Genomic DNA, 25,986 nt, shown 5'->3' on the forward strand with positions numbered 1-25,986 from the left:
GTCACACCAATTAGCACGGTAACTGACGGTCAAGGCGGGACACCGGTCAGTAATCCGAGAAGAAGCACCTGCCTGCACACGCAATTTCCAGTGGTGTCAGTCATGTTTATCTCAAGTATAAAAACCTCAGCGCTTTCTTCTGCGGCATGCGCTTAGACCAACAGGTTCTTTGTCTTCGAAAAGCCACGTGACTCTCCCAACGGCAGCCATGCTCAGTCTTCTTGTGTCCACGATTCTGCTGGTCGCTGTAGCCGGTCAGGAAAGTATGTACTCATGAATGTCTTTGTATTCTCCCTGTTCTTCCCATCATACCTAGTCATAGTTTTCACTTGAAGTCTGCGATGAATACATGTATACACATATGTAGTCATGCCTATATGGGTGTATGCATATAAATATTTATAACTCTTACCATTCCAGTCTATTCAGAATGCATGAAATACATCTTAATAAGTATTCATATGAAGTAGGTTTGTAATATCTCCCTGCCCCGTCCCTTTACAGTCATACGCTGCCCTGGCGGCTTCCAGCTCTCTGGTAATTCGTGCTACAAGGTAATTCGCGACAACGCCACCTACCCTGAGGCTCAGGTACGTGTCATATGCGCGTGCATCTTCCTTGCTTTATGTCGTCATTCGTAGTGTTTGATATATATATTTGTGTTATGTTATAATGCGAGCGAAAAGGAATTAGGGATCCAGGTCATAGCAATAATACATCAATAATACAATTATTACAAGTTACTACATTATTATGATTGTCAAACTGATGTATTCAAATTTTCTCCCTCACAATAAAAGGCGCTCGTGGTGTCATCCGTCATTGTCATCTTAGCACCGTGAGCATTCTGTACAACCAGCCATCTCACTTACGAGATTGGTAGGACATATGTATTATATAATCAGGGTCACACAATGTCTACTAGTCACTGAATGACTGCTGATCATTCAACAAAATCTTTCAAAGTTGACTCAGTGAAAAATAAGCGAAGACAAGCAGTTGTCGCTGCACTCATATCAGTCCAGACACAGTTGGGCTACCCTTACTGTCTATGGATGTGTCTATACACACATACACGTGCCTCCGCAGTGCATGTTTGTGACCTTTGCCAAGCCACGCGACTGTGGGGCCCACGTGGCAGGGGACGTAACACAAGCCGCACGTGACTAGCAGGGCGACTGACCTCCCCTGTCACAGTGCTGACTGATGGAGGGAAGCAGTAAAATCATCTGCCGCGAGTCTGGGTCGGGGTCGGGGGGGGTTGGGTGAAAAAAAGGACACTGATGCGAGGCCTTAAGGGGAGGGGTTGAAGAAGTGACAAGAAGAAGCGTTGAAAAGGTGAAACGATCTTAAGATAATTGTTCTTCAGTATGTTCTTGAGCAAGCTCCTCTTTGATCTTCAGTCAGTGGCGTAGAAAGATGCTCGGCATGGGGAGGGGCAAACTCAATGGTTCCCCCCCACCCCAGTTCCTACGCCAGTGTCAGTATGTTCTTGAGTTGGGGAATATTTTCTTTGATTTTGTTCTTAAATATTTGGGCTGAACGATCTCTTTGCGTTTTCTTTATTTTATTTTATCCTTCGTCAGTACGGTTGTTTATTCTTTTATAGCTCATATGTGATTTGTTTGTTTTCCTGTCCCTCGTATGTTGTCCATGTCTCGTTCTTGTTCGTAAGCGCTAAGAGCATGCTCCTTAGGAGTGTGAGTATGCGCTTTAAAAAATTGCTATTATTATTATTATTATTATTATTATTATTAAACCATCTCTTCGATAACAAAGGGAAGTGAAAAGAATTTCTCTTTTATTGCTTGTACGAGCAAAGAAACGTGAATTTTATTTTCAATTTAAGTGTTCATAAAATAGTAATCCCGTCCCGACTATGACATAAAGTGTCAACAGTCACAGAGTACTGCTGCTGCCAATAGGCCGTGTCATGTGTCAGAAGGTATTTGCAAGTGATGCCATGCACAATGTGATGTATAGGCCACTAAGATCGAGCTATGTTGTTTTATAGTTTTAAAACGACTTTTGTAACCGAGTACATGAATCTTCAACTTGAACATGATTATAAACACTGCATGTAGACGTACAGTAGAAAAGGAACCCATGTAAAACTGTAAATGTTACATTACTCTTGACGAATAGTGATGCTTTTCAAAGATGGCTGTGGAAGGGAAAAGAAAGGACAAAATAAAAGAATAAAAAATCAATTTAAAAATTAAAAGAAACGGATGAAAAGAAATGAGCATAAATTTGAAACCAACGAAAGGTAAAGAACAAGAAATTTCATCTGTTTAATTAACGTGGAGAAAGTTGTTTACTGAAGACATCATCTCCGACATAATGAAATATGTTGAGGGAATTATCACCTGATGACATAATGGTATCAGCTAGATAAAGGTTTAAATGTCATGTTATCACTTTTAGGGTGTAAAGGTGCAAAATATGGTGTGGTGTCCTAGACAAACTCTTCGCTAACAGTTTTTTTGAAACGATAGTCTTAAATTAACTAAAATATATGTATTTGAAATTATGTAAAATTTGAGACATGGTGCCTAAAAAAAATTTAAGGTCTGTATTCAATGTGTCTTGTTTTTTAAACCGAAGTTTTAACGATCTCAGCGCTTTTAGCAGTGAAAGGCAACAAGTGATTTCATAACTGACAGACATGAAGCTCTTTGAAGAGGGCCCATGTGCGCTTCTAGTTCCCGCAGAGGTGAAAAAACTGCAGGTTCTTAATTAGATTGGATTGAAACTATTTGTGTTTTACACCGACAAGAATTTACTGAAACTCTAGTGTAAGGACTGCAACACATGGAAGTGCTACAGTGTGGACGGAAAAAGAAAGGGACAAACCGACAGCATTTGGACATTGGACCGAACAACCAACAGACAAATAAACGCCATGTTCGTGATCAAAACACAACAGCCGAGAAAGGTTCGGCAGTAACACGAAATGAAAAGTGAAAAAGTGTCAGCAATGGTAGTAAGCGAAAGTCTAGAGAATGAGAAGACAAGATGCATAATTATAATTAAAACAAGAAAGATTTTTTTTTTAATCCAATCTGACAAGTCCACACAAATACACAAGTACATGTGTTTGCTTCCACACACCTACAAAAGAGGGCTGAGCCACATGAAAATTAAGTCACACAGAAGGTTCAGAACTGTAAGGATGAGACTAACATCCCCAGCAGAACGGAGCCCCACAGCTCAGGGCCAGAGACGGCGGCACAGAGCCTTTTATCACGTGACAACTGATCATCTCCTATAACATTAAACATCTAACATCGTAGTCTTATTCGACACAGCTCGATAGCTTCATCTAAATTTTGAAAAAATGTATATTTTTGTACTGCTTACATTTTTGTTTACCGGTAAACAGGTCGCTTGTCGCCTGATAGACTCCTACTTGGTTTCTGTGGAATCTGCATCGGAAATGGAAAGCCTCGCCTCCTTTTTAAACAAAGTGGCAGGTACGTGTACAAGGTGTTTCTGGGAAAAAGTTTTCACAAAAAATAGGTTTAATGGAGATTTTATAGAATACTACATTAACATAACTAACACAACTAATGTGTATTGTTTTATACAGGAAACTTCTGGATTTTAGTGAGAAGTTGAAAAATAAAATTTTTTTAGAGCAATATTTAAAAGTGCTGTTTATATGTTGGACCTTCAAAAAAGTATAGGTACAGCTAGAAAAATTTTATGTAGATACATCCATACAACCAGACTTCTGTGTATAAAAAAATAGTGATCGGGAGCCGAAGCATCGCAAACGTGTGTTTACACATAGAAAACGTGTTTTGTGTCGTCGCACGTACAGGTACATGACACCAGAATCTGTGTCCTTTACAATATTTCTGTTTCTCGGATGCTCCCCTTTCTTATGTGGATTGTGAAAATATTGTCGACATAATTATTAGAATAGTGGAGGGTATATTTGCTGAAGCGTTTGTTCGGTTTTTTTCTTACACAATGCAGGCGACATTACTGAGTTCCCGGCCGACTATTTCTGGACTTCTGGCAATGACCTGCAGATAGAAGGCCAGTGGACCTGGAGACAGCAGAAGCAGACGAATATCGTTGTGGCCAACTGGAAGAACGGCAAGGCGCCTGTGTCCACCAGTAAGATCAGCGACAAAAACTGCATCGCAGTCCAGCAGTCAGCTTCCTACCAGTGGGTAAACCACAAGTGCTCCAAGATCTTTCCTTACGTCTGCGAGACGAGGTGAGTGTATGAAAGCTGTGTTTAGAGGCATAAAATTATTTAACATGACGGTCAGATGTTTGAAACTGAAGAAATTTTAAATTATAAACCTGATAGAAGTGAAACCAACATCACTAACAAAATTATTTTTAAAATGTGATGACTTTAGCAACAACAAAAAATTGAATCAGTAAGACAGACTGTGAAGCTCAACGTTGAGACATGCAAAGCACTCACGCACGAACGAACGCGAGCGCTCAATAAGAGAAAGAACCCAAAAAATGTTTCGACGGCCTTGCTAGATTGAACGACCTTTATTTGTTCGTAGATAGGAATTGTGGAAGTGTCGCAGAATGGAAAATTATTTCAACAAGACTTCGTATTTTACTTGCGAAGTCAATTGAATACGGCAGACACAGATTATTTTCCCAGTTTAAAAAAATACATTCTTGTATTCTTGCGATCATTATAATTAACAAACTAGAAGACGCATTTTTTAAAATGTGGGAGCCTTTTATATTTTATATTTTTATTTTTGTTTTCTGCAGTGCCTTGCCAGTGGAAATACAACCTGTCTATTCTTGAGCAGAAGAAGGGAGATGGCTTGATCTTGTGTATTTATTTTCCCAAGTGTAATACTTAAACAGTTATTGATACACTTGGTGTTTATTCCCGCAGCGTTCTACATCTTTAAAAATAAAACACAAGATTTGTCAGCATTCCCTGTGTCTTGTCACAGTCACGAGAGTGTGTGAGAGAGAGAAATCTCGGCAGAAAGAATAATTATTTAATTTGTCCTCATGGAGATGAACGTGTTTGTCGTATCGAGTAGTAATTTCTTGTACATCCCACTTTGTTTTTACCTTTGGTGTCGCTTCTCCTTTTACTTTCTCTCACTCTCCCCTTTTACCTGGCTGGCTGTCTCCTTCGTACATCCGTTTTTCACCATCTTTTTCAGTCCCTCTGTTATTACTATGATCGTTTTGGGAAGTGAGTTGGCTAGAGGTAGTGCTTTTGAAAGCATTTTCTGTCATGTTCAAAAACAAACTCCGTGTCGCAGAGAGACACGCTAATATCACAACGAGGCTCACTTCCGCCACTCCAAGGAATGGTAAGTACTACAGAGAAGACTCATTAAAGACTTTATAATCGTTAGAAATCATTGCTAAGATCTTTGTTGACACATTCGGCGTCGAAAATAAGAAAATAACACACACACACACACACACAGACACACAGAAACCAAGACTCCCGTTTTAATATCCGTGTATCATGTGACCCCTGATAATCTCTTGTCAAGATGTTTTTTCTTGGAGAACGCAACATAACACACTCACTGATTACAAAAATAATGAATCCAGCATACTTTGCATCCCGAACAACAGATGTGACTGGAAACTAGAGCTTTGCCTGAATGTTTTAAGTCGTTGCTGCCAAGACACGTGAAGTGACCACGCGCTTATCTGAATTACAGTAAATTCCTGATTCCTTCTAGAATCTGTCGACCAAGCTTGCTCTTACAATCTTTCAATGGATGGTCAGATGAATCAAATAAATGCTTTGTGCTTTGAAATTTTATTGATATTTATCAGCAATAAGGATTAATGTGACGTTTTGTAACAAAGTAAACCAAAACTAAACAGGCAACAGAATCAAAGAGGGCAGAATAGTGATTCCTGTAATACCAAATTAACCAACAAAATAGACTGTTGTAGCTCTTCACAGTACACTGGTTGACCAAGAAGAAAATACTTGACTGTATGTTTTATAGAACATTTATCTTTTATTTGTACTGTACATTCGATAGAGCGAGAGTATATAGTTTGCTGTAATTTTTTATATTAAGTTTTCTTTTACAAAATCATTGTAAAGAGAGAGAGAGAGAGAGAGATGCATAATAGTTTATTTTTCATAGAATACTTTTTGTAAGCTCTGAGAGTTACTGATTTATCGTATACTGCTAGCATACATTTATTTATATCTCTTGAAAAGCGCACAGTAAGATATTACGAAAAAGTTATTTCGTCTGTACACATGAGAGAAAAATTGGAAGCTACTCTCGGTCACACTTGGATTAAAACGCTAGATATATTGATGTGTCTGGGGAAAGTGTGATGCTCTTTTTAGTGTTCTTGGTCTTCAGTATAGGAGGTAGATATGGTTAACTTCCGGTGTCTTCATTTTGCGAACAGTAACTTGATGGCTACTGATTGAAAACAGGACAGGCAGTGTTACTTTCTTTTCATGGCATAACCCTTTAGAAGATTCAAAAATATAATGTTACCTTCTTAAATGTAAAGATCATTTGGTATCTGGTAATTTATAATACAGTGAATTGGTTCCCAAAAAATCAGACTAGAAGAGGAAAACGTTGGAGCTTACTGCTGTAATGGAGTGTTTCCAGAAGCTTATTTTCATGAAGCCACTAAATTTAAAAGACGATGATATCAATAACTTAGGTGAGCTATAAATCAACAAAAAAGAGCTCCATACTTTTTAATCATTATTGCAATTAATATATTTAATCATGTTTGAACAAGAAAACTTGTACAACCAAAAGTACCACGAAATGAATGTTGATTTTAATGCTATATAAACCGACAAAATAACAAAGCCCACTTCAGCACTTGTGACTTTTCAGGTCCCATGAGGTTCTGGCTGTGCCTTGACGAGCTGAAGGCCTACCTCTGGCGACTGTGCACACAGCTGGTGATGTGCATCATTCGACAGAATTCATTCCACGGCGGCAGGACACCAGACAGATCACTCCTCGCTCGCTTGGCTGCGGATATTCTTGCGTCCAAGATGCCTGGGAGCAGAAGATGCCATTGACATTAACGAGGAGCTCTGATGTCATTGGGTACGAGTCTTTACACAAGGAAGGTAAGTGTGTTTTGTGTCTTTTGTGTCTTTTGTGTGTTTTGTGTGTGTTGTTTGTGTGTTTTGGTGGGTGAATGGGTGGGTACGTGCATGCGAGCGCAACATTTTGAAGAACTACGTCGGCGAAGGTAGAGATGTTCTGAGTTTACAGGTGCACTCATCTACTCTTCTACGCTTTCACTGGGCCATTCATCCACTTCTGCATTCACAAAGACTAAAGGACACACAGACAGACAAAGCACTGACGAAACCTAAGAGATCGAATCGCACAGAGCAGATATAATGTAGCTAAAATGTTTCTCTTCTGCTGGTAGCTTGTGTTTTGTCATTGCTTCTGTTGATGGCATCTCTCTAATCGTATTGAATCCATCTAATCTGTTTCTTAAGCAGTAATCGTCGGACCGTCAGCTATACTACTCTTTTCTTTCTCTTTGTAAATATATATATATATATATCTTACTCTCTTATACACACACATTTACACATGTCCTTTTCTTCTTCATCACTATGTTGGATTCTGAGGATAGGACACAATTTATTTATAAAGTTATTGACTAGATAATTAACCATAACTCTTACATGACAGACAGGTGACCAAAGCATTCCACCTGCCCATCGCACCTGCCTTTCCACTAGCTCGTAGAACTTCGGGTGCGCGAAGAAGAGGAACTAATAAAGTCGGGTAACCTGATTCTACCAAACTTGCTAACCCCGAGCTCCCTAACCCGAGGCTATTAGTCCTGCACCAGGTACAGGGTCCACTAAAGTTTATGTAACCACTGTAACTATATTCGGTAATCAGATCGTGGAGTCTACTCAGCTTTCTGTGGTCCATTGAGCTGGCGCTGTTTGGTTGCTTGCTTGCACGAACCAGCATTTTATCCATCGCATGAGCGACACCAGTCCTAGGGTGGATGGCTCTACGCCCTGTCATGTCATGACACATACAGGCAGCTGGAAAGATTATACCTACAAAATCCCTACTGCAGTACTTACTTTCTAAATCGCTTTTAGGAAAAGTTTCTTGAATTTGACCGTCAGTGATCTCCCCTGTGTCATCCTCGACCTTTGTTGATCTCAGCCGGAGGAATTTGTTGAGGTTGATGAGGACAGAGAGCAGAAGCTGTCTTTCGGATCTAGATATGTCGTCTGGTTCAGACACTGCAACATTATTTAAAAATATGACATTGTAAGACATGGTTGTCTCCCTGGACCGTAAGAGTTAAAGGTGTCTCTCATTCTTCGTGATTTCGTCTACAACAGTAACTCCGTAGCAATATGTAAATCTTACCGTATTTTAGCATTTTCTCATCTGTCAATCTTATAAGCTATATTCATCGTTCTAGGGATGAAACATGCCCCCTCATACATTTCAACATGTTAGCATTTATTGCAAATTATATTGCCAATTATTTGAGCATCGACAGATCAAAAAAAAGAAAAAAAAAGGAAAGAAAGAAAAAAAGAACTAGACAAGCAGATATAAATTTTCTTCAGTGGTTCTATATGTATATTTTATGTATCAGCATAATATACATCAGAGTATCGACACAAGCAAAAACGAATATTTCAATAAATGTTTCGTGCATACGAAGATTCCACCATTGGATATCTGCATAAGCGGAGGGATGGTGGAGAGGGCACACAAAGAAGAAGCAGACAGGGAGACCGCGTCTAGTTCTCATTTCATCCCGTTTTCTGATTTTGACACACAGAGATTAATGAGTGACAGTGCCAGCTGCGGAACAGGACGTTTTTCTGTTAAAGAACTGTAGCAAGCCATTTCTTCAGTGCTGAATCCAATCGACCAAGATCTGCTGCGAAAGCCGAGCGATGGGCCAAAAAAGCCTGACGGCACGTTGAGCGCGGAGCTATTGTCATCCTATATCCACGTCACACGGCGGCCTTTTGTCACCGAGCGCCCGCAAAAATTCTACCAGCATCGCGAGGATGAGGCAGCCAGAACAGAGCTGTCCAGTTTAACACCTGACAGTTCAAGAGATGGAAAAGAAAATGGCTTGGTTTGGGATACATACACGCGTGGGCGCACAGCCACTTGGTCCTGGGATATGAGGACCGACAGCCGTTCGGTCTGGGATGTTCTGTGGGTGGACAGCCATTTGGTAAGCGACATGTGGGTAGACAAGCCATTTTATCGTCTCCTTTATCATCCTCGTTTTTTTTTCTTCAGCCATGTTATTGTATTTCTTAGGGGTTCTTAGGACTTCAGGAAGACTTCAGGAAAGGACAGTCAAAAGATGGCAGCTTTTATGGTAAGACGATTACCCGAAGTCATAAATTTAACCTCCCTGTTGCCGAAACCCACAGAAACACGTCTAACATTACCAGACACCTAACTTACGTCCAACCCGATCTCCCGTTAAACCCCACAGAGAAGCCCAATCTGACCTCTCGCGAAAACCCATTACGACCCCACACCTTAAGTGTGGTAAACCCCTTAAACTAAGCCTGACCAACCCAAACTAAACCGAACAGACGTCGTCCGAATTTTTCTAACCCACAACGACTCCTAATATGCCCTCCTATGAATGCGAAAAGGTTCTGTCCCTTTCCTCCCCCCAAAAATTCGCTTGTAATTTACGAACGTGAGAATCCAGTCTCGGACAGCATGAGCAGACATTTTGTTTCGATATTCAGACAAATTTATTTATTCATACATTAAGAATTGGAATTGGAATTTATTTATTGAAGAGGCCCCCGGCCCATTTCATGGGTGGTTCAACCAGTACACAAAACAATATAAAACAACGCAATAGTATCTACATCATATGATACACAAACTGTTTAAAGAATTAAATAGTCAACTGTTAATTAAATTTCGCACTTCGAATGCCTCGTAGTTATAATTTGCTACATTATTAGTTTTATATTTGTATTTTATTTTATAGTTTTATATTTGCTAGTATTTGCCAGTAGCACGGATAGACGGAAAGTAGATGGATATTTGTAATACTTTTTAGGTATATATGTCTTCTCAGTACACTGTATCTTGGACATAAGAACAAAGCGAGCATGTCCGACTCTGTAACACCTGGACAAAAGGACATGACAGGACAGAAGCATTATGCCCATTATCAATAAGCATTTGTTTGAAAACTCCTAAAGACAGTTTCACATTGTCAGCGCCCTAATTTTCCAACACTTACCCCAAAACGGTATTTGCACAATAAAAATAAGACATCAGACAACCACGTTCTTTTTGTTTTGTAGATGCACACTCAACAACATATGCTATACTTTATGTGGAATGTCTCTGCTGTCATTCGAAGGACCTGGAGCCAGTAGCCAATGCCTTGAGTATAAACATTCGTACTAATAGGATAACTCCCGTTTTAAGTGTGCGAGAACTAACACTTAAAAAAGCTTTAATGAAAATAAATGAACGCATTCAATAATGTTTAAATCCTCCGCCAATTCCCACACCTCAGCCCCATATGGACAATTGACATTTTTTTTTTTTACAAAAGAGCAGCTCACACATACAATGTCCTCATATAGAGTTTCAGTAAATGTACATAGGGCTTGAATAAAAGTAAATATCAGTGTATTTAGAAAAGGAAAACAAAAATAATGAGACTAAGGATGACAATGATGTTAATATCATTTGTAATAAATATGAAGCAAACATCAAAGGCGAACAAGTACATTAGCAGGCGTCTCTCTGTGCGTTCATCCGTATATGCGAGTGGTGTGACAGGCACATAGGTCACAATTTTAGCTGCTTATAATATCACGCACTGACAAACATTCAACAGGTGTGGTGTAACAGTAATACCACTGTAACGACGCGGCAAAAAAAAGAGGATTTTCTTATAAGAAAAAATAGTGCGCAAGTCTGACACGAAAGGCGGAGGTCGCGTGACCATCTCGCAGCTCGCCTTCCTTCTCTATTTCCTTCCTAAATAAAGGGCAAAAATGAGAAAAGAACATCTCTAGCCACGCAAGAATACAATCAGCTGTGTGGGAGAGGACGTATAAAAATATCAGTTAAAAACTGATGCTGATTAATGTAATTATTACATAAGTCACTTTTACGTGAATATATATATTGTTACCCTAGTCAATATGTATATATGGTTACCCTACCTTTTATTTCCTTTTAACACGTGCATGAACGCATGCACGCACACAGAATATTTATAAATGGAATATCTGTCATTTCACACTCCTCCGGCACTCATCAATAATTCTACATACCTAGCACCTGTCTTTGATAATTGAACCAATCTGGCAGACAGCTTCACAAAGTTCACACGACCTTTTCAAAGTCTTGTGCTGGGTTTCATAAAACTTATTAAAAACCCAAAGAAAACACAAAAATCCCAAAAAGAAGGCCAGCTATAAACTAGCTGTAACATATGTCAGTAATAGACCCCGCACTCACTCCACCGCCCTCGCTTTTTAAGATATGAGAAAAACTTTTATCTCGCTTTTATGTACCTGTGACGTCAGATGACTTAATGTTACTTGTCACTTGCTGTCAAAGTCACACAAGATTTTTTTTTATTAAGCAAAACAAATTTAATGGAACTCCACTCTCCTACATAGAATAATCTCGAAAGGTCACGAAAGCTGGTGACAAGCGTACCAAAAATAAAATAAAATACAGAAGCCATTTGCCCACCGTTACCGTTTCCTCCCCACTCCATCCTCGCTCAGATTGGACAAAGTCCTGTTTGTCACTTGATTCGGCACAAGTCGTGTGCTGGGTCCCTGATTTGTCGGGCAGCATCACCTTTGATGACCCCAGAGTGTGTTGTAAGAGTCGGAGCCTAAGTAGGACCCTGCCAACCTAGCAGGACCTCGTTTCTTGCCCTCGTCACCACAGGTCGTCACCCCGCTATCTGTAAACACCACTGGGAGATCATTCGTGACGTCAGAGGGTGAGGCATAGCCACGTGTGTTCTCATCGACCCTCGCCACCTTCATATTATTGCAGTGATCGCTGATCAAGGGAGTTAAAGAAGGTGTTCAATTGTTGTTTGCATATAACCATTATTGAATTCACTGGACTGTTTGATCGAAGACATTGCTTAGATTGAAACCAAGGATATTTATACTTGTTTTTTTACTCGTCACACTGAAAAGTGGAATTTTATTTTCTTTATAAGCGCATTTATGTCTTTTGGGTATTCATTTTTCCACACAGTGTGTTTAGTGTGAGGTTCAAATCTTATTTGGACGCACATAGGAGCTGAATACTGTTATGAGAATGTGTTTCATGTCCTATCTAAAGTCATTTGTCCAGGAAATTAATATATGACGATCTGGATAGTCAAAAGGGGCGATCATTTTGTTGTTTTTGAAAGAATGCGCAGTGGCCCAAGAGAGTTTAGAAACACTCACTGTAACAGCTTTTAAACAGAGTCTCTAGTAAAGATATAACACCGGCACATCAATACTCTAACACTACCACATGCTAACCTAATCTCTTCGCCTCGCTGTGAAATCGCTGGATTTTCTGAGATTTAAATAAAAGAAGAGGAAACTGACGTTAATGACAAGATAAGCCCACAGACTAAATAGCCGAAATTATCTCCCCTCCCTATGTACTTTCCTCCCAAAGCCATCGAAAATAGAAAACGCAGTGCTTGAAAGTTTCCAGTGGATTAGAAATCTTGCTTCAACAACTTTCTGCAGCTCCTCGAAACATTAGAATCGTCCGTTTATTGTTGTCAAAGCCGGGCGCAGGTCGCGGGGAGGAGTATCTTCCCCTGCAGCTCTTCAGACAGAACAGCCATATCACTAGGACGGACAACTCTTGCTGGCAAATAAATGGCGAGTAAATCAGCGGCAGAGAGGCATTACATTCTCGGTTGGCTTTTGGGTCAAGTGCATGGCGGAAGGAAGGAGACATGACTTTCTCTGATGTCACCCTGAAGCATAAATCACTCGTATTTCGCTTCTAGTGTGGCGAGGGCGGCTAGCCGAGCCAAGTTAAGCTGCTCAAGAACTCTCGATTACCACGATATGCAAAAGAAAACGTGAGAAATGAACATGGTTAACTACAGAAGAATGTCTAATTTTATATTAAACATCCCACCCCCCCAAAAAAAAAAATAAAAAAAAATAAATTCATTCGTAAATTATTTCTGTATTACACCGAAAATAGACTTTTACCGCAGGACATCAAGGGAAAACACCAATTGTTCAGGAGGAACTTTAAAACAAAAGTCGGATTAAAGAATAAAAACCGGTTGATATCTAGAAATTTATTTTATCACAATTCTTCGAAGAATACTGGAGTGAGCTGTCGTTTGTAATAACAGTTGCTGCAGATAATACCGACAAAATTTACGAACGCAGAATCGATTAAGAATAAATAATTTATGTTATTGTCAAATGTGTAACCAGGGATGGAGAATTTTTTTGTGTATGATCGTAATGTAAAAAAATATTGACGATTATAGTCCAATATTCGACAATATGATCATGCGTCCGATTAAGGAGGCTCTTAGCATTCCACGCATAAAGATAGCACATGCCAGCGGCAAGAACTCTCAGGAAAGGCTGATCCTGCATTATATTTACAGGGCAAGAGTTGAATGAAAAGATGAAAAAAAAAGATAAAAAAACATGTTTGTGTCATTCCCAGTCAGTGGCTTCAGTCGACATTCATTTCCCCCGTTCTAACTTTTTTCTTTTCTGTTGTTGGCGTGAGGCAAAGAGGGTTCTCAATTATCCTCCACAGTTTTTATCTATTTGTGCCGTTTGGAGACGATTCTACCAATCTGGACACAGACATGTGGTAAGCGAGACTTAGTTTGCGAGCAGTTCGGGGATAGCTTATAGTACTTTGTGGCATTATGGGGGCAATATGCTAATTTCTGCAGTATGTGTGTGTGTGATTGCTTTGGGGAGGTGGAACTGTAATATTTTGCAGAGACCAACAAAATGCTTTAAAGTATTTATAAATTATTTAATTATTTTATTTATCCATTTCTAAAGAGATATATTTATCTGTTCTGATGCTAATTCTCATTTTTAAATCGGTAGATATTTCTCCCTTTAATGTAAAAACATCAAATTGACGGATCGTGTAGGTGGACACATCTACGTGCGAATCCACACACGGACAAACTCCATCCTGGAGACTTTCTTAATAATAGTTCATCCTCACAAACCAATCACGGATCTTCGGGAAATTTTTCAAGCGAAAAAAATGGTTTCACCTGAAAGACAGTATCGATCATCTGTCCTGTGCTCAGATGATATAAGAAGGTGCGAACAAAGCAGTGTGATCACTGTGAACAACAAGCATAGACCAAGAGGTCTTCTCAGAACTGTAGTCTCACACTTCGTGAGTGACCACCTTTCAGTCATGGCAGCATGCTGACTGCCAAACATCTTATTTTTAGTCGTTTGTTTGCGCGTTCCCCTTCTCTCTCCCACGATCTCTAGCCCCGCATGCACGCGTACGTTCAGGAAACTTTCACGTGTTCATGCAGGCGAAATGAAAAAAATACTGTATGAGATAAAATAAGTTTTTCTAAATAATTATATAGTAACTGCTTCACTCAACCATCCTGATAGGGTCTTTGCCATCGTTAACATCATCACCACCAGCGGCCACATTTACGATGATTACTAAGAATCATGCACATCGCAGTCAGATCTTGCTGGTCTTCAGTTTGGTTCGTTTCATCGTCGCCTATTTTATACCTTAAACAAAATGAGAAGAACAGAGTATCTATAAACTCTAAAATGTCTGTCAGAGTTCAGTTGTAGAGAAGTACAAAACTGTACTTCCAATCCAAACGGCTGAGATCACATAATATCACATAATATTATTTATTAAACGTCTCTATGGACACGTGTGACTTCACGGAGTTGACCTGTCAGTACTATATCATTGCAGGCTGGTTTCTAGAGAACAGAAAGAGGGGTGGGTGTTCAAACTCCGTTCATTGTAAACAGCATCTCGTACAGAGCTCAATCCAACCATATAAAAAATTTGTTTGGACTGAAAAACCTTTGATGTCCAAAGCGAAGTTTGATGATCGTATAATTTTTTTCTCTTCTTTCCACTGGAGATATTGAGTATTGTTGGCAGTCCCTCATCAAGAGTACATGTTAAGTGGCCATTTGTGTAGGATTTAGTGCACCGTGCACAGCCATGATTCAAATAGCATAGTTCACGCACATACGGACTCTTTCTGTTTCCAGACCTATAAATTTTAAGGGTCTATTAGCCAGGGAACTATGAAAAAGTTAAAGGGCTTATGGCCTGAGAAATCGACTCCAGTGGCCCGTGACCAGACCGACCACAGGCGCAATCAGTGATGCAGGGCACGGGCTCCATGGGAACACACTACAAACCTGGGCAAATAGAAATTTGTGAAATGTTATTTTCGATTTTTTTAATACTTGTTCGCAGTTTTGACGAAGCTTTATCCTTGGTCTAAAGATCTTTTGTGCCAAATAAGCTGTTAGGCTCTACTTACTGTGTAATTGTTCTCACAGTTAGTGACGGTACAATAATCAGTGTCATCGATGTTTTAGATAATGGAGTACTACTAGAAAATCCTACAGACAATGACTCATTTCGAGTGAGGTATCGAAGCAGACACAGAGCTTTTGATATGAACTTGCGTGGATGAAATCACGTGACAGTGCTAACAACAACAACAACAACAACAACAACAACAACAACAACAACAAGAACGACGACATTTTGCTATATAGTAAGATAAGTTCATCATAAAAAACCAGCAAACAGTAAATCATGAGACTGCAGACCGCAGTTTGGTATTCACTTGGTATGTCTGTTTGTCAGTTTTTCAGTCGTTGTATCTACTGAACATTTAACAAAAGTTTTTGGTGAATCCGTTATCAATCGTTACATTTACGCTGTTTGAGCCGATCCCATGTCTAGTTTGATACTTTAAGCCATAAAAATAAGCTTTTGGCCAGTTTGAACAGATACATCATTGGTACTCATACGAAGTGTTGTTTGCTGTGAACATCCGTTACACAGACAGAAACGCTCTGGTCCTAAATCTCACTTGACATCTTCCTGAGACCTCCCCGATCCAGCTTTTCCTGTTCTTTTCTTTGATGCGCATGCGCATTTGCCCCTAGTTTTTTTTTAACTAATTTTTTTTTTGGGAAAACTTTCTCATTGACAAATCTTTTATCTCCAGGTTTAAAAATATGAATAAATATGAATTATCACTAGCAAATTAATAATGTTTTAATGTTGGATTGTTAATTTAAAGCGGCCAAATTTTACTGGTAAACTATAATCGCACATTAATGACAACGGAGACCTTGGCGTGCGGGGCAAATGCGAGAACGCATTATACAGATGTTATGAATCGACATTTACAACTGTCCAGTAAGAGACAACACTCAAGTTTTACATCAAGAACATGCTTGTTTCACTGGATCAACATGAAGCACAAGAGAAAGAGAAATATTGTAATTTCTCATCTGCAAAGATCGATGATACTGATGCAACATGATGATATGTATTGGGCAGATGGCTTTTGACTACTCGAAAACACATTTGTTACAAGGCTCATGGATGTTTACATCATCCAAAACCTAGAAATAGCATCAAGGACATCAAAGACTAATTTTTTTTTTCGTGCTGGAAGGACATCAAAAATGTAATAATAAGCATCAGAGGCGACAATCAACAACAACATATTTCAACTAGAATGTACCAAACTGCATAACAATCAGACGACCATGAAGCTGGCTAACTTGTGTTACTGGTAGCTGAGCTTGTAGTCACTTAAGAGTCTATCAACTCCTCTCTGTCCATTTACAATGGTCAGGTAAAAGTCCAACATTTTTTTTAAAATTTTCTCCCCATACTCCTCCTCTCACTGTTATCTCCCTTTTCCTTTTTTTGTTAATCAACTTTAAAGAAAAGATCTACATGTTGCATTTCAGTTTATCAGATCAGGTCTCAGACTTATATATTCTATATACATATATATAGGTGCTAAGTGCACAAGGAGTAGAAGTATGGACTGATGTGTCTGCAGGTTGATGACTATGACTGTACGCTGTTCAAAACAAATGAGACGCATACATTACTTACTACAAATATTTGATAAAAGAATAATAAAATCCAGCCGAATGTTCACATATGCATCTTATGATTCTATCACCCCATCATGATATAAATAACTGATCATGGCTTCCTTAGTTCCTTACCAAATATAACTTCATTCACAAAATCTGTTTCGCGAAAATAAATCCCACCATTACTCTTGATAAGTTGAAGGAAATCCCTTTAAACAACACTTCCTTTATTCAGCCTTAATAGCATCTACCTGAATTATAAATCTTTCTTTGATGTCATCTTTAAGATCAACTTAAATATATATGAATGCGCCGACAATCGCCATTTAAAGATTACAGCTCAAACACAGATACTTCAAAGCGAGGTCGAAGTATTTCCTCAAATGTCGTCAAGGTTTATGTTAATGTTTCTAGAACAATTACCGAAGTAGTAGAATGGTTAATTTCACTTTCTCCTGAGCAGTTGTGGCTGTATTACTATACTGCTACCCGTTGTGAAATTAATTTAGCAGAAGCATTTCAAAATAGTCATAACATTTTGTTCCAGTGAGCGCGTATCTTATAACTGATAGAAATAGAATTTCGTACAGAATAAAAGAGGTTTAACGACGAGTTAATGGAGTTGAAAAGGGTGTTACAAACTCAAAAGAAACCACCCGAGAGACTGAGGAGCGGGAGAGGGATGTGGTCAAACGCATGCGTGGATCATCAAGCTTAGTTTTCGTTTAAATGAGAAAAGATGAGTGAGAACTGCTCACACTTTGTTGCAGAAATGTGGAAAATTACAATAAAGGTATGAGCTTCTAGAAGGCAGGAATACTAGAAGCGAGTTGTCTAGCATCTGGACTGAATATCCCAAACAAAGGGAATTGTACAAACCGTACAACCATCAGACCTGCTTCTGAAGTGTCCCATGAAGCACTGGAGCAGATCCTGCAAAGAGTGTAGCTTTCGGCTTCAACTTTGGGGGCTTTTCGTATATATAGTCCTTATTAGTTTAGTGTGTCCTTCTAAGATGAAACCTTAGAATAACTTACAAATGCATTATTTGTGCATTAGCAGCTTACGACTTTCCACCACTAAGTAGTTAGAGAACAGGAGTAATGGTCTGGCTGTTCCCCCTGAAGGTCAGCTTATAACGATGACCTCTTCATGAGAAAGACAATCCGTTTAACGCTCATTATTGTCTAACGTAGTCTGAAGTAAAATACTTTAAAACACGTGAAACCATCGTGGACCATCAGTTGAATAGAAATAGCAAACAGAAATAGCACATAGCAATGAAATGACTCTTGTAAGAAATATTCTACAGAAACAAAAACACAGAGATGGTCACGCAGAGAGGCAAAGGGGCACACTTGTTTTTTTAAATACTTGTAAATATTGATATCAAGCAAGACGTGAGAAAACCGAGATCATAAATTGCCGAAAAGATCACTCTCTCTATGTCACACACGCACGCGCTCTAAATCCTACTATTCTTTCCAAACCAGATTATTATTTCACAAACCTCCATTTTATTTGTCAAAACAAAAGATTTCTATAAGGAATCATTACGTAAAAACGCTTATTTACATAATAAAATTGAAATATATATTATAAAACACTTTGTTTGGTTGCCTACTGTCTTTTTCAAATCATTATACGTTTCTAAAAAAAGTATATTAAATGTTTTGAAATAAATTATTATAAAGAGCAAATAAGGTGAACTGTGCATACACATGTAAAACTAACGCACGCTAATTGTTTCTACGGTATGGACAATGTCTGAAATAAAGGAGCATGAGTGAAGTACGAGCAGGTAAAAATGAGTTTATCCCAAATCTTGTTTGTACAAAACTACCGCTTCAGAACTGTACATGTAAAAGTACTAGATGGCAAATGCATGTAAAATTTGGTAAAAGTTGTAAAACGTTTTCATGTGAGAAAGCTTCTAATTGTTAAGGGTTACAAATATACCACTACTATTAAGTATTAAGAAATCAAAACATTCTAATGGAAAATCAAGCAGCTCCAAGAGAATGGCAACTTACCTGTAAAGGCATCGGCTAGCCGCAGACAGGTACAACTGCAGGACAACACTAAGAAGACTGTCAGAAAGTAGCAGGAGACAGCCATGGTCTACAGTCGCCTCTTGCTGCTGTCCTTCACAGACGATTTTATTTTTCCTCCTCTCTTCCCGATAGAAGGCAGACAAAGGGAAGTAACGGATTCTTCTTTTTCGCCCCTTGGTATTTACTTTAAGTGACTAAGTTGAAAACTGCGAACTGTTGCATAGAATTGTTGTCCCTTGGTCTTTTCACTGAAGACAATGTTTGGGCTATGAAATCCGGAATATTTGTTTTTCTTAATCTCTGAGCGTTTTGTTATGATCTTCAGTTTCAGTAAGAAAAAAAAGTTTAAAAATGTCTCTGATTCGATATTTTCTGTACTGCTAACACGTTCTGCTAAATGTTGTAGACAAGGAGCAATGGCTAAAGTTTACAGCAGTCTCAATATCAAATTTTCTGTTCGTTTCAGGCGAAAGTGGCTTTACTCGATTCTTTACTCAGCTGTTGGGTCCTCGTTGTCGTCTGTCGTCTGTTCTTACGACTCTGTCTGCTTTCGTCGCCTGTGTCGCCAGCTCGGAGGAGTCTCAGCCGCATGTGTACAAGATTTTTCCCTTGAAATTTATTGGCTGCGGGCTCGGCGTTTGGGCATGCGCGCAACTGTCTGCGTCTCCATCCACTGATGTCTCCAACTGTTCAACCAATCGAGAGTTTTATTGTTCCGGGTGGGCGCAGTTTTTTTTTTTTTCAATAACATGGAACATTAGAAATTAATATTGGAGGCTGTGTTGGAGAGAGGTGCAAATAAAGCTGGAGTCGAGCAAGTTATCTTTTGTAAATGTACGATCGTCACGCGTATACTTCGCTCACTGACACACACACACATACATACACTCACAGACACACACACACACATACACTCACAGACACACACCAACGCCTGTTGAAGTCTCAGAAAAAAAGATGTAAAGAAAATACTACGTTGTAGCAGAAAGCTAAGAGATATTTCAAAATTTAAACACGGAATGGCGAGCTGAATGACAAAATGTGTGCATCTCTTTCGCCAGAAGAGCCATGATGCGAGCCTCTGATGGAAAGCCGCCAGGTCACTCGAATGTGCAAGTAACTGAAAGAGTGAGTTTTTGCGGATCAGAAGAAATCAATCCACTTAAGATGTTTTTATGGGGATAGTTGTTGTTTCTTACCAAACCTGACACTCACCCTCCCCTACCCCCTCAACCGAAAGTTCCTAAAATATTAAGGTATTCCGTTTGTCTCAATGTGAAATAATAATACTAGGAGACTTGAATAAACAGACCGATCCCATGGAACAGTTCAATGCTGTATGTTGACCTTTCTGTGTATGGTGATATAGACCTATATCTCGATAACGCAAAATTTGGGTGAATAGTTGTTACCCAATCATTAGATAAACTGTGTGCCTGCTGGTCCTTTAAGTATACATTTAAACCACTGCATCAGTGATAAGGTTACTTTCCTGAACGCTTGTGTGTATGAGTGCGTGCGTGAGAGAGACTGAGATATGATAGGATGGTAGACTTATTGATTGTAGTATCATAAATGCAAATGACCGAGTGTAGGAGAGAGACAGCTTCTGGATAATTATATTTCAGCTCTGATCTTCCATCAGGACCGCCACCGTTATCGTTATCGTCATCATCGTTACTATAGTGTTGATGATGATTCTGTTTTAATAAAAGTAATACACAACGACCACATTCGCATTTTGACTACAGTTAAGTACATCCCAGAGTGAGTTATGTCGAACACATACAATGTAAAGACTAGAAGAATCTTTAAAACAAATTACTGCGCGATTTTTTAATGACAGTGTTTGTTACAAAGTTTCTATTTTGTTTTCAACTGATATTTATTTATCCAAAGAAATCGTGAAACGTTGTCAGTGGGAGTGCGTGAATTAATTGCTCTCGTCCAGATCCTCTGAATCATTTCCTTCTCAAAATCGAGCAAGTTCATCGTTTTCCCCATGATCACTCAAGTTCAATGTTTCCCTCCGGCTAACTCTCGTCGCACACTTTTTTCCCCAAAGATGTAGAGGCAGATGTTGTATTGTCAGCCCCCAGCACCCACAAGCATTCCAATGACATTTATCAGCTCAACAGAAAAACATGGCGGAGTACCGAAGAACCGACTAGACTGCGCAGAACTCTTATTTCGTCTAAATAATTTAAAGGAATTTTAATGAGTTCTAAGGGCTTTTGCTTCTTTATCTACAGAATCCTCTATAGTGTTATATTTTAGAAAACACTCAGCACAGTGAACAAATTGTTTCAAATGAGTCCACAATTAAAAAGTACGTTCATATATATTACATGTCCATGCTATGTAATATATACTAGATGTACATCGATGAAAGCTACAGGCTTCTGACAAAATTAAAGGGAAGGTGAATGTAAAAAATAAATTGACATCAGTACAGTTACATAGGTATATGTAAAACACACTCGGTAGAAATCTTTTTGTATATATTAATCTTTGATGGTTTTTTTCTGTGATGTTCCTGAATGTTCGATAGATGCCGCCTTGTAGGACACCAAACCATTCCACACAGATGGCGGTCGCTGCGATTTTTGGACAGCTTAATTACCGGCAACTTGATCTAACTGAAATTCTCGAACTCTCTGGTCCTCGACGAATATTTCATCGTGCACGAGATAAATGCGCTGGAAGTGGTGTTTTCTGTCAGAGCTCTGTGTCACCAGATGGACTTCACACAGCGCCGGATATCTAGTCCATATCTTACTGTCAGGGAAAGGTGCAGTCGGACAACCTCCATTGTTCACACTTATTTACTCGGGTCTATGTTTTATTTTTTTCTGGAGACAAGCCTGTACTGGATTTTCTCTGCTACAGCAAGTGTTGTCCTGTGAAACAATGGTGTGGTCGGGTCGACAGCTAATGTAGTGCTTCTTTGCTTGCAACTGTTTTTGTGGTTGTATAAGGTTTGGTACTGGATCTGGGGCAATCGAAACTTTGAGTTCTGTTGTAGATACAGACAATTGTTCTCTGTTTTTCTGTATAATCCAACATTTAGTTCAGCTATTCCTCTTTGTAAAACACTAATATCTTTTATGGCATTCAGTAAGAATAAAAGCACGAAGAGTCTTTGACAGGACTGTCTTCTGAATGTTTTGTGAAACAGAAGTCAGAGCTAGGTCACGTGATTTGTGCCCGAGGTGTTGCCTGTCTTTCGTTCGTTTGCTCTTTCTCTTTGTAATATTTGCTTTGATATCATCGTTTATATTGCAGAGTGTAAGTGTGTGATCATTGAAGGCAATACCTGGCATCAGAAAATATATGGTAGGGTATACATATATATCCGCCCGCCCCCCAAGAAGTTTTTGCACGCATGCGCAGACCATCTTCTAGTGCATCTGTCATCAACAGTCAGAATGGAGTTCCTCCAATTAACTGGTGACTCACTTGGCTGAATTGGCTATGGCATGGTGGGTAAAGCGAATGGTTTTGAATGCGAAAGTTACTGGTTTTATTTACTAATTCCTTTCTTTGGTATACACCTGATTTTCATCTTTTCTCTGTGTGTATATTTATGTGTTTATGGTTTAACTTTTAACTCAATGGGTATACATAGGACAACTTGAGATTTTTAGGTTAGGTTTATGATTTAGGTTTAAGACTTCTTTCTTTATTTGTTTATTTATTTGTTGGTTTTTGTTTTTTTTTTTTTTTTGTTTTTTTTTTGTTTTTTTGCAGAGTGATCGAACGGAGCAAAAGCTGAGTTAAGGTCAAGGTTTGATAGTCGGCAACTGAGTCGGGCTGTTCAATCATGCCTAGAGCAGGCCATCGACAGAACTCTCTGAGAAAACTTCGTCGCTACCCAGCTTTGTCCGGGTTGATTTCTACCGTTCTTCAAGCTGTGATTTTATTGTCAAATTTTGATATATCGTTTAAGTCAAGTATTCTTGACCGCGCATGTCCGGCAACAAGTGTACATTTCGAGTTCAGTTCTCTCATTCTCTTATTTCCTCCCTCGTTTCCTCAGTCTCTCTCTCTCTTGTTTTCCTTTCTCCATCTCGCTCACTCTGTCATCAGCACCGTCTCAAATTACAATGGTGTCTGCTTTTCTTTTGCTTAGTGTTTGCTTTCAAATGAGATTGTGTTGGATTGTAGTAACAAGCTTGACTTGATGGTCAGTGTCATGATATTGCTAGATGCTTATGTTATGCAACCAGATCTCATCCGACTCACGAACTGATATCAATTCTCACAGAAAACACCTAAACAAACATAACAGCTTATTATAATACCATCTTCAGGTATTTTACGAACCAATTCTTTCAGCCCTCGACTGAGTTGCCAGATTCATCTCTGTGCCATGCGTCCAGCATCTCCCATTTCATTTGAATGGTCCCAAACCATTTCAAATCAAGATAATTTGATAAATTTTGGATGGTTACCTGAAAATTATCAACTGCCAAACGGGTTTTCAGAAGGATATGTTTAGAGCTGGGTGTGGAGGAGGAAGAGGAGAGAACAGGGTAGTAGTAGGACAAATAATTAGTTTGAACGTATTGTGAGGTCACGTCAGATTCTCATCCCAGAAAATTCCTTCTGGGACTGAAGCCAATTACTCTTCCCTGAGAGTTGATCAAGTTGTAGTCCATGCATCTCGCGTGGCGTACATTGTGTTGTCTGCCCACTCAAAAGTCTCGTAAATTTTGCTCGAGGGCGCCTTTGTTTACCAGACGACAAACTGACATCTGCAAGCGTCACGCGCATGCATGCGCGTGCAAGGTGAAGCTTTTTGCGCACTGGGCTGCAGGACAATTGATGCTATATACCGAGCCCCTTTCACACGACACCGCTACAACTCGTGGAGTCTCGCGCAGTTTTACGTGGCTGTGATTTGTTGCTGCTAAGAGATCGAAGCCCGCTTGAGTGGCTTTGGCTGGGGCGGAGAGCTAAGTCTACGGGTCCGGTGGATGGGGAAGGGTCGGGAAAGGGGGAAAGACTTTCCCACCTGGTTTTTGAGGAGTGCACACTCCCTTTTCTCATAGTGGTTGCAGTGGAGCATCTAGTCCCCATTGATGGACGTTGGAGAACAGTGAAGAGGAGGAGGGGGATGTATGAGGTCGGAAGTACCTTCACATGTTCCTTCACTTTCTATTCCTTTTGAAAAAAAGTTTTCCCTTACACTCTAGTAGGCGTCAACAATGGTGACCTCTATCACCAATGCTGTTTCTTATTTTATTTATGTATTTTTTTTTTTTTGAGACCATCATGAACGAGAGCACACACGACCATCTCACTTCCGTCTCCATTGGTGGATTTCCAACCTACGCTGTGCCAGCGACATTGTTCTGATAGCAGGCACCAACAGAGATCTTACCAACAGACTGACAGTTCCAACGCATATGGAAATGAGATTAGCTGTGATAACAGTAAAATTATGGTGATTGGCAACTGCAAAACAGATGTCTACATGAGCGTAGGAGGAGCTCCACTTAGAAGCCACCCTCTCCAAAGACGGCAGCTCCTCGACTGATGTCCCCCACATCAGTATCGCGACAGCAACAGCGGGAAAAAAACTGTGTATTTTCCCTAACTGTGAGAAAATGTATGCCTGCGCGACCACACGCGCTCACGTGCACAAACATACATATAAGCACATGCACAATCTTTCACTCATGTACAAACACGCGCGCTTACACACAGACACAAGTTCGTGCACACACACGTGGGTTTAACTACCACAAGATGGAAACAAAAATTACGACCAGTCCAGGCTAACCAACTTCTGTTTGCAAAAGCAGCGAACCGAATTCTGGCTCGTGCTAACATCGAGGTTTGTCGGTTATTCCTTATCATGGAGAGTGATATTTCAGTGTCAGAGAAGCACAGATAATGTGCGAGACTGGAGCCTTCAGTGGCATTCTTTGACGATAGCATCGGGAGTGGAGTGAAAGTTATTATTCATACACACAGAACTGCAATCTAATCACTGGAAAACATATATAGCAACAAAGCACGTGGCTCGCAGTTTTCCTTTCACGCTCATTAGATAAGAAAATGTCTAATTTGAGGTGTAATCAAGACATTTAATCTCGTAAAGTACAGCAGACAAGATGGCGAAGACGATAATGTGCTTGCAGAGATTGTTGGTGAACGAAGAGGTCTTTAACCGTAAACAACCGGGCACATGCGCAGAAGGACCATCCAGGCCTGGAGGTCAGGATCGGAAATGGAGAAGCACCTTGCCCCTGATATTCAACAGAAACATCTGTATCATCGCCGGCCATTGGTCAGGGTTAGACCAATCAATTGTTGTGACGTAAAAGTTAACCCTTTTCTTCGCGCGCGTGCGTGTTTGATCACGCGGAATGTCTACATATTTTCTAAAGGTTTTTATAGGTTGAGAGAGCTCGGATTGTGTAGTTGATTAGATGAAGACGATCCCAGTTGGTACTAGCAGGCCTCTTGCTTTATATAGATAAGACATTGTTTTTTAAATTAACTATTTGTTTTACTTGTAACGTACAGCTTTCAATTGTATTCAGGTCTTTGACATTTTGTAGCAATTAGGAAACGGGAAACAAAGATCTTCACAAATTAACAAAAGTAAATTTAAAACCCTTTTTTTCTGCTGTAATCAGAGTAAAATTAATTTTTAAAAAGCGGTCTGTCATCGAGAACTCGAACTGGCTTACCTCCAAGTCTGTGCGTGGGGAAGAGAGAGAGAGAGACTGTATAGCAAACCACCAACACCCACCTCTTTGCTCACCAGGATGT

General features: G+C 39.6%; 2 protein-coding genes across 2 annotated transcripts; one reads left to right on the top strand and one right to left on the bottom strand.

Annotated features, from left to right (window-relative positions):
* Nucleotides 1–4,930, top strand: LOC112556790 (perlucin-like). The gene is made up of 5 exons (XM_025226162.1): nucleotides 1–263; nucleotides 505–590; nucleotides 3,386–3,476; nucleotides 3,985–4,231; nucleotides 4,759–4,930. Exons 1-5 carry the CDS (start codon nucleotides 209–211, stop codon nucleotides 4,793–4,795), a joined length of 516 nt encoding a protein of 171 aa, XP_025081947.1. The 5' UTR covers nucleotides 1–208; the 3' UTR covers nucleotides 4,796–4,930.
* Nucleotides 4,931–5,777: 847 nt separating this feature from the next.
* On the bottom strand, nucleotides 5,778–20,114 carry LOC112556794. The gene is made up of 3 exons (XM_025226167.1): nucleotides 19,180–20,114; nucleotides 8,087–8,251; nucleotides 5,778–7,019 (listed from the first exon to the last, which is right to left on the bottom strand). The coding sequence occupies exons 1-3, from the start codon at nucleotides 19,262–19,264 to the stop codon at nucleotides 6,892–6,894; spliced, it is 378 nt and encodes a 125-aa protein (XP_025081952.1). The 5' UTR covers nucleotides 19,265–20,114; the 3' UTR covers nucleotides 5,778–6,891.
* Between the last annotated feature and the right edge of the window lie 5,872 nt (nucleotides 20,115–25,986).

The sequence above is a fragment of the Pomacea canaliculata genome, linkage group LG2 (genome assembly GCF_003073045.1).
Source record: "Pomacea canaliculata isolate SZHN2017 linkage group LG2, ASM307304v1, whole genome shotgun sequence".
Lineage (NCBI taxonomy): Eukaryota > Metazoa > Mollusca > Gastropoda > Architaenioglossa > Ampullariidae > Pomacea > Pomacea canaliculata.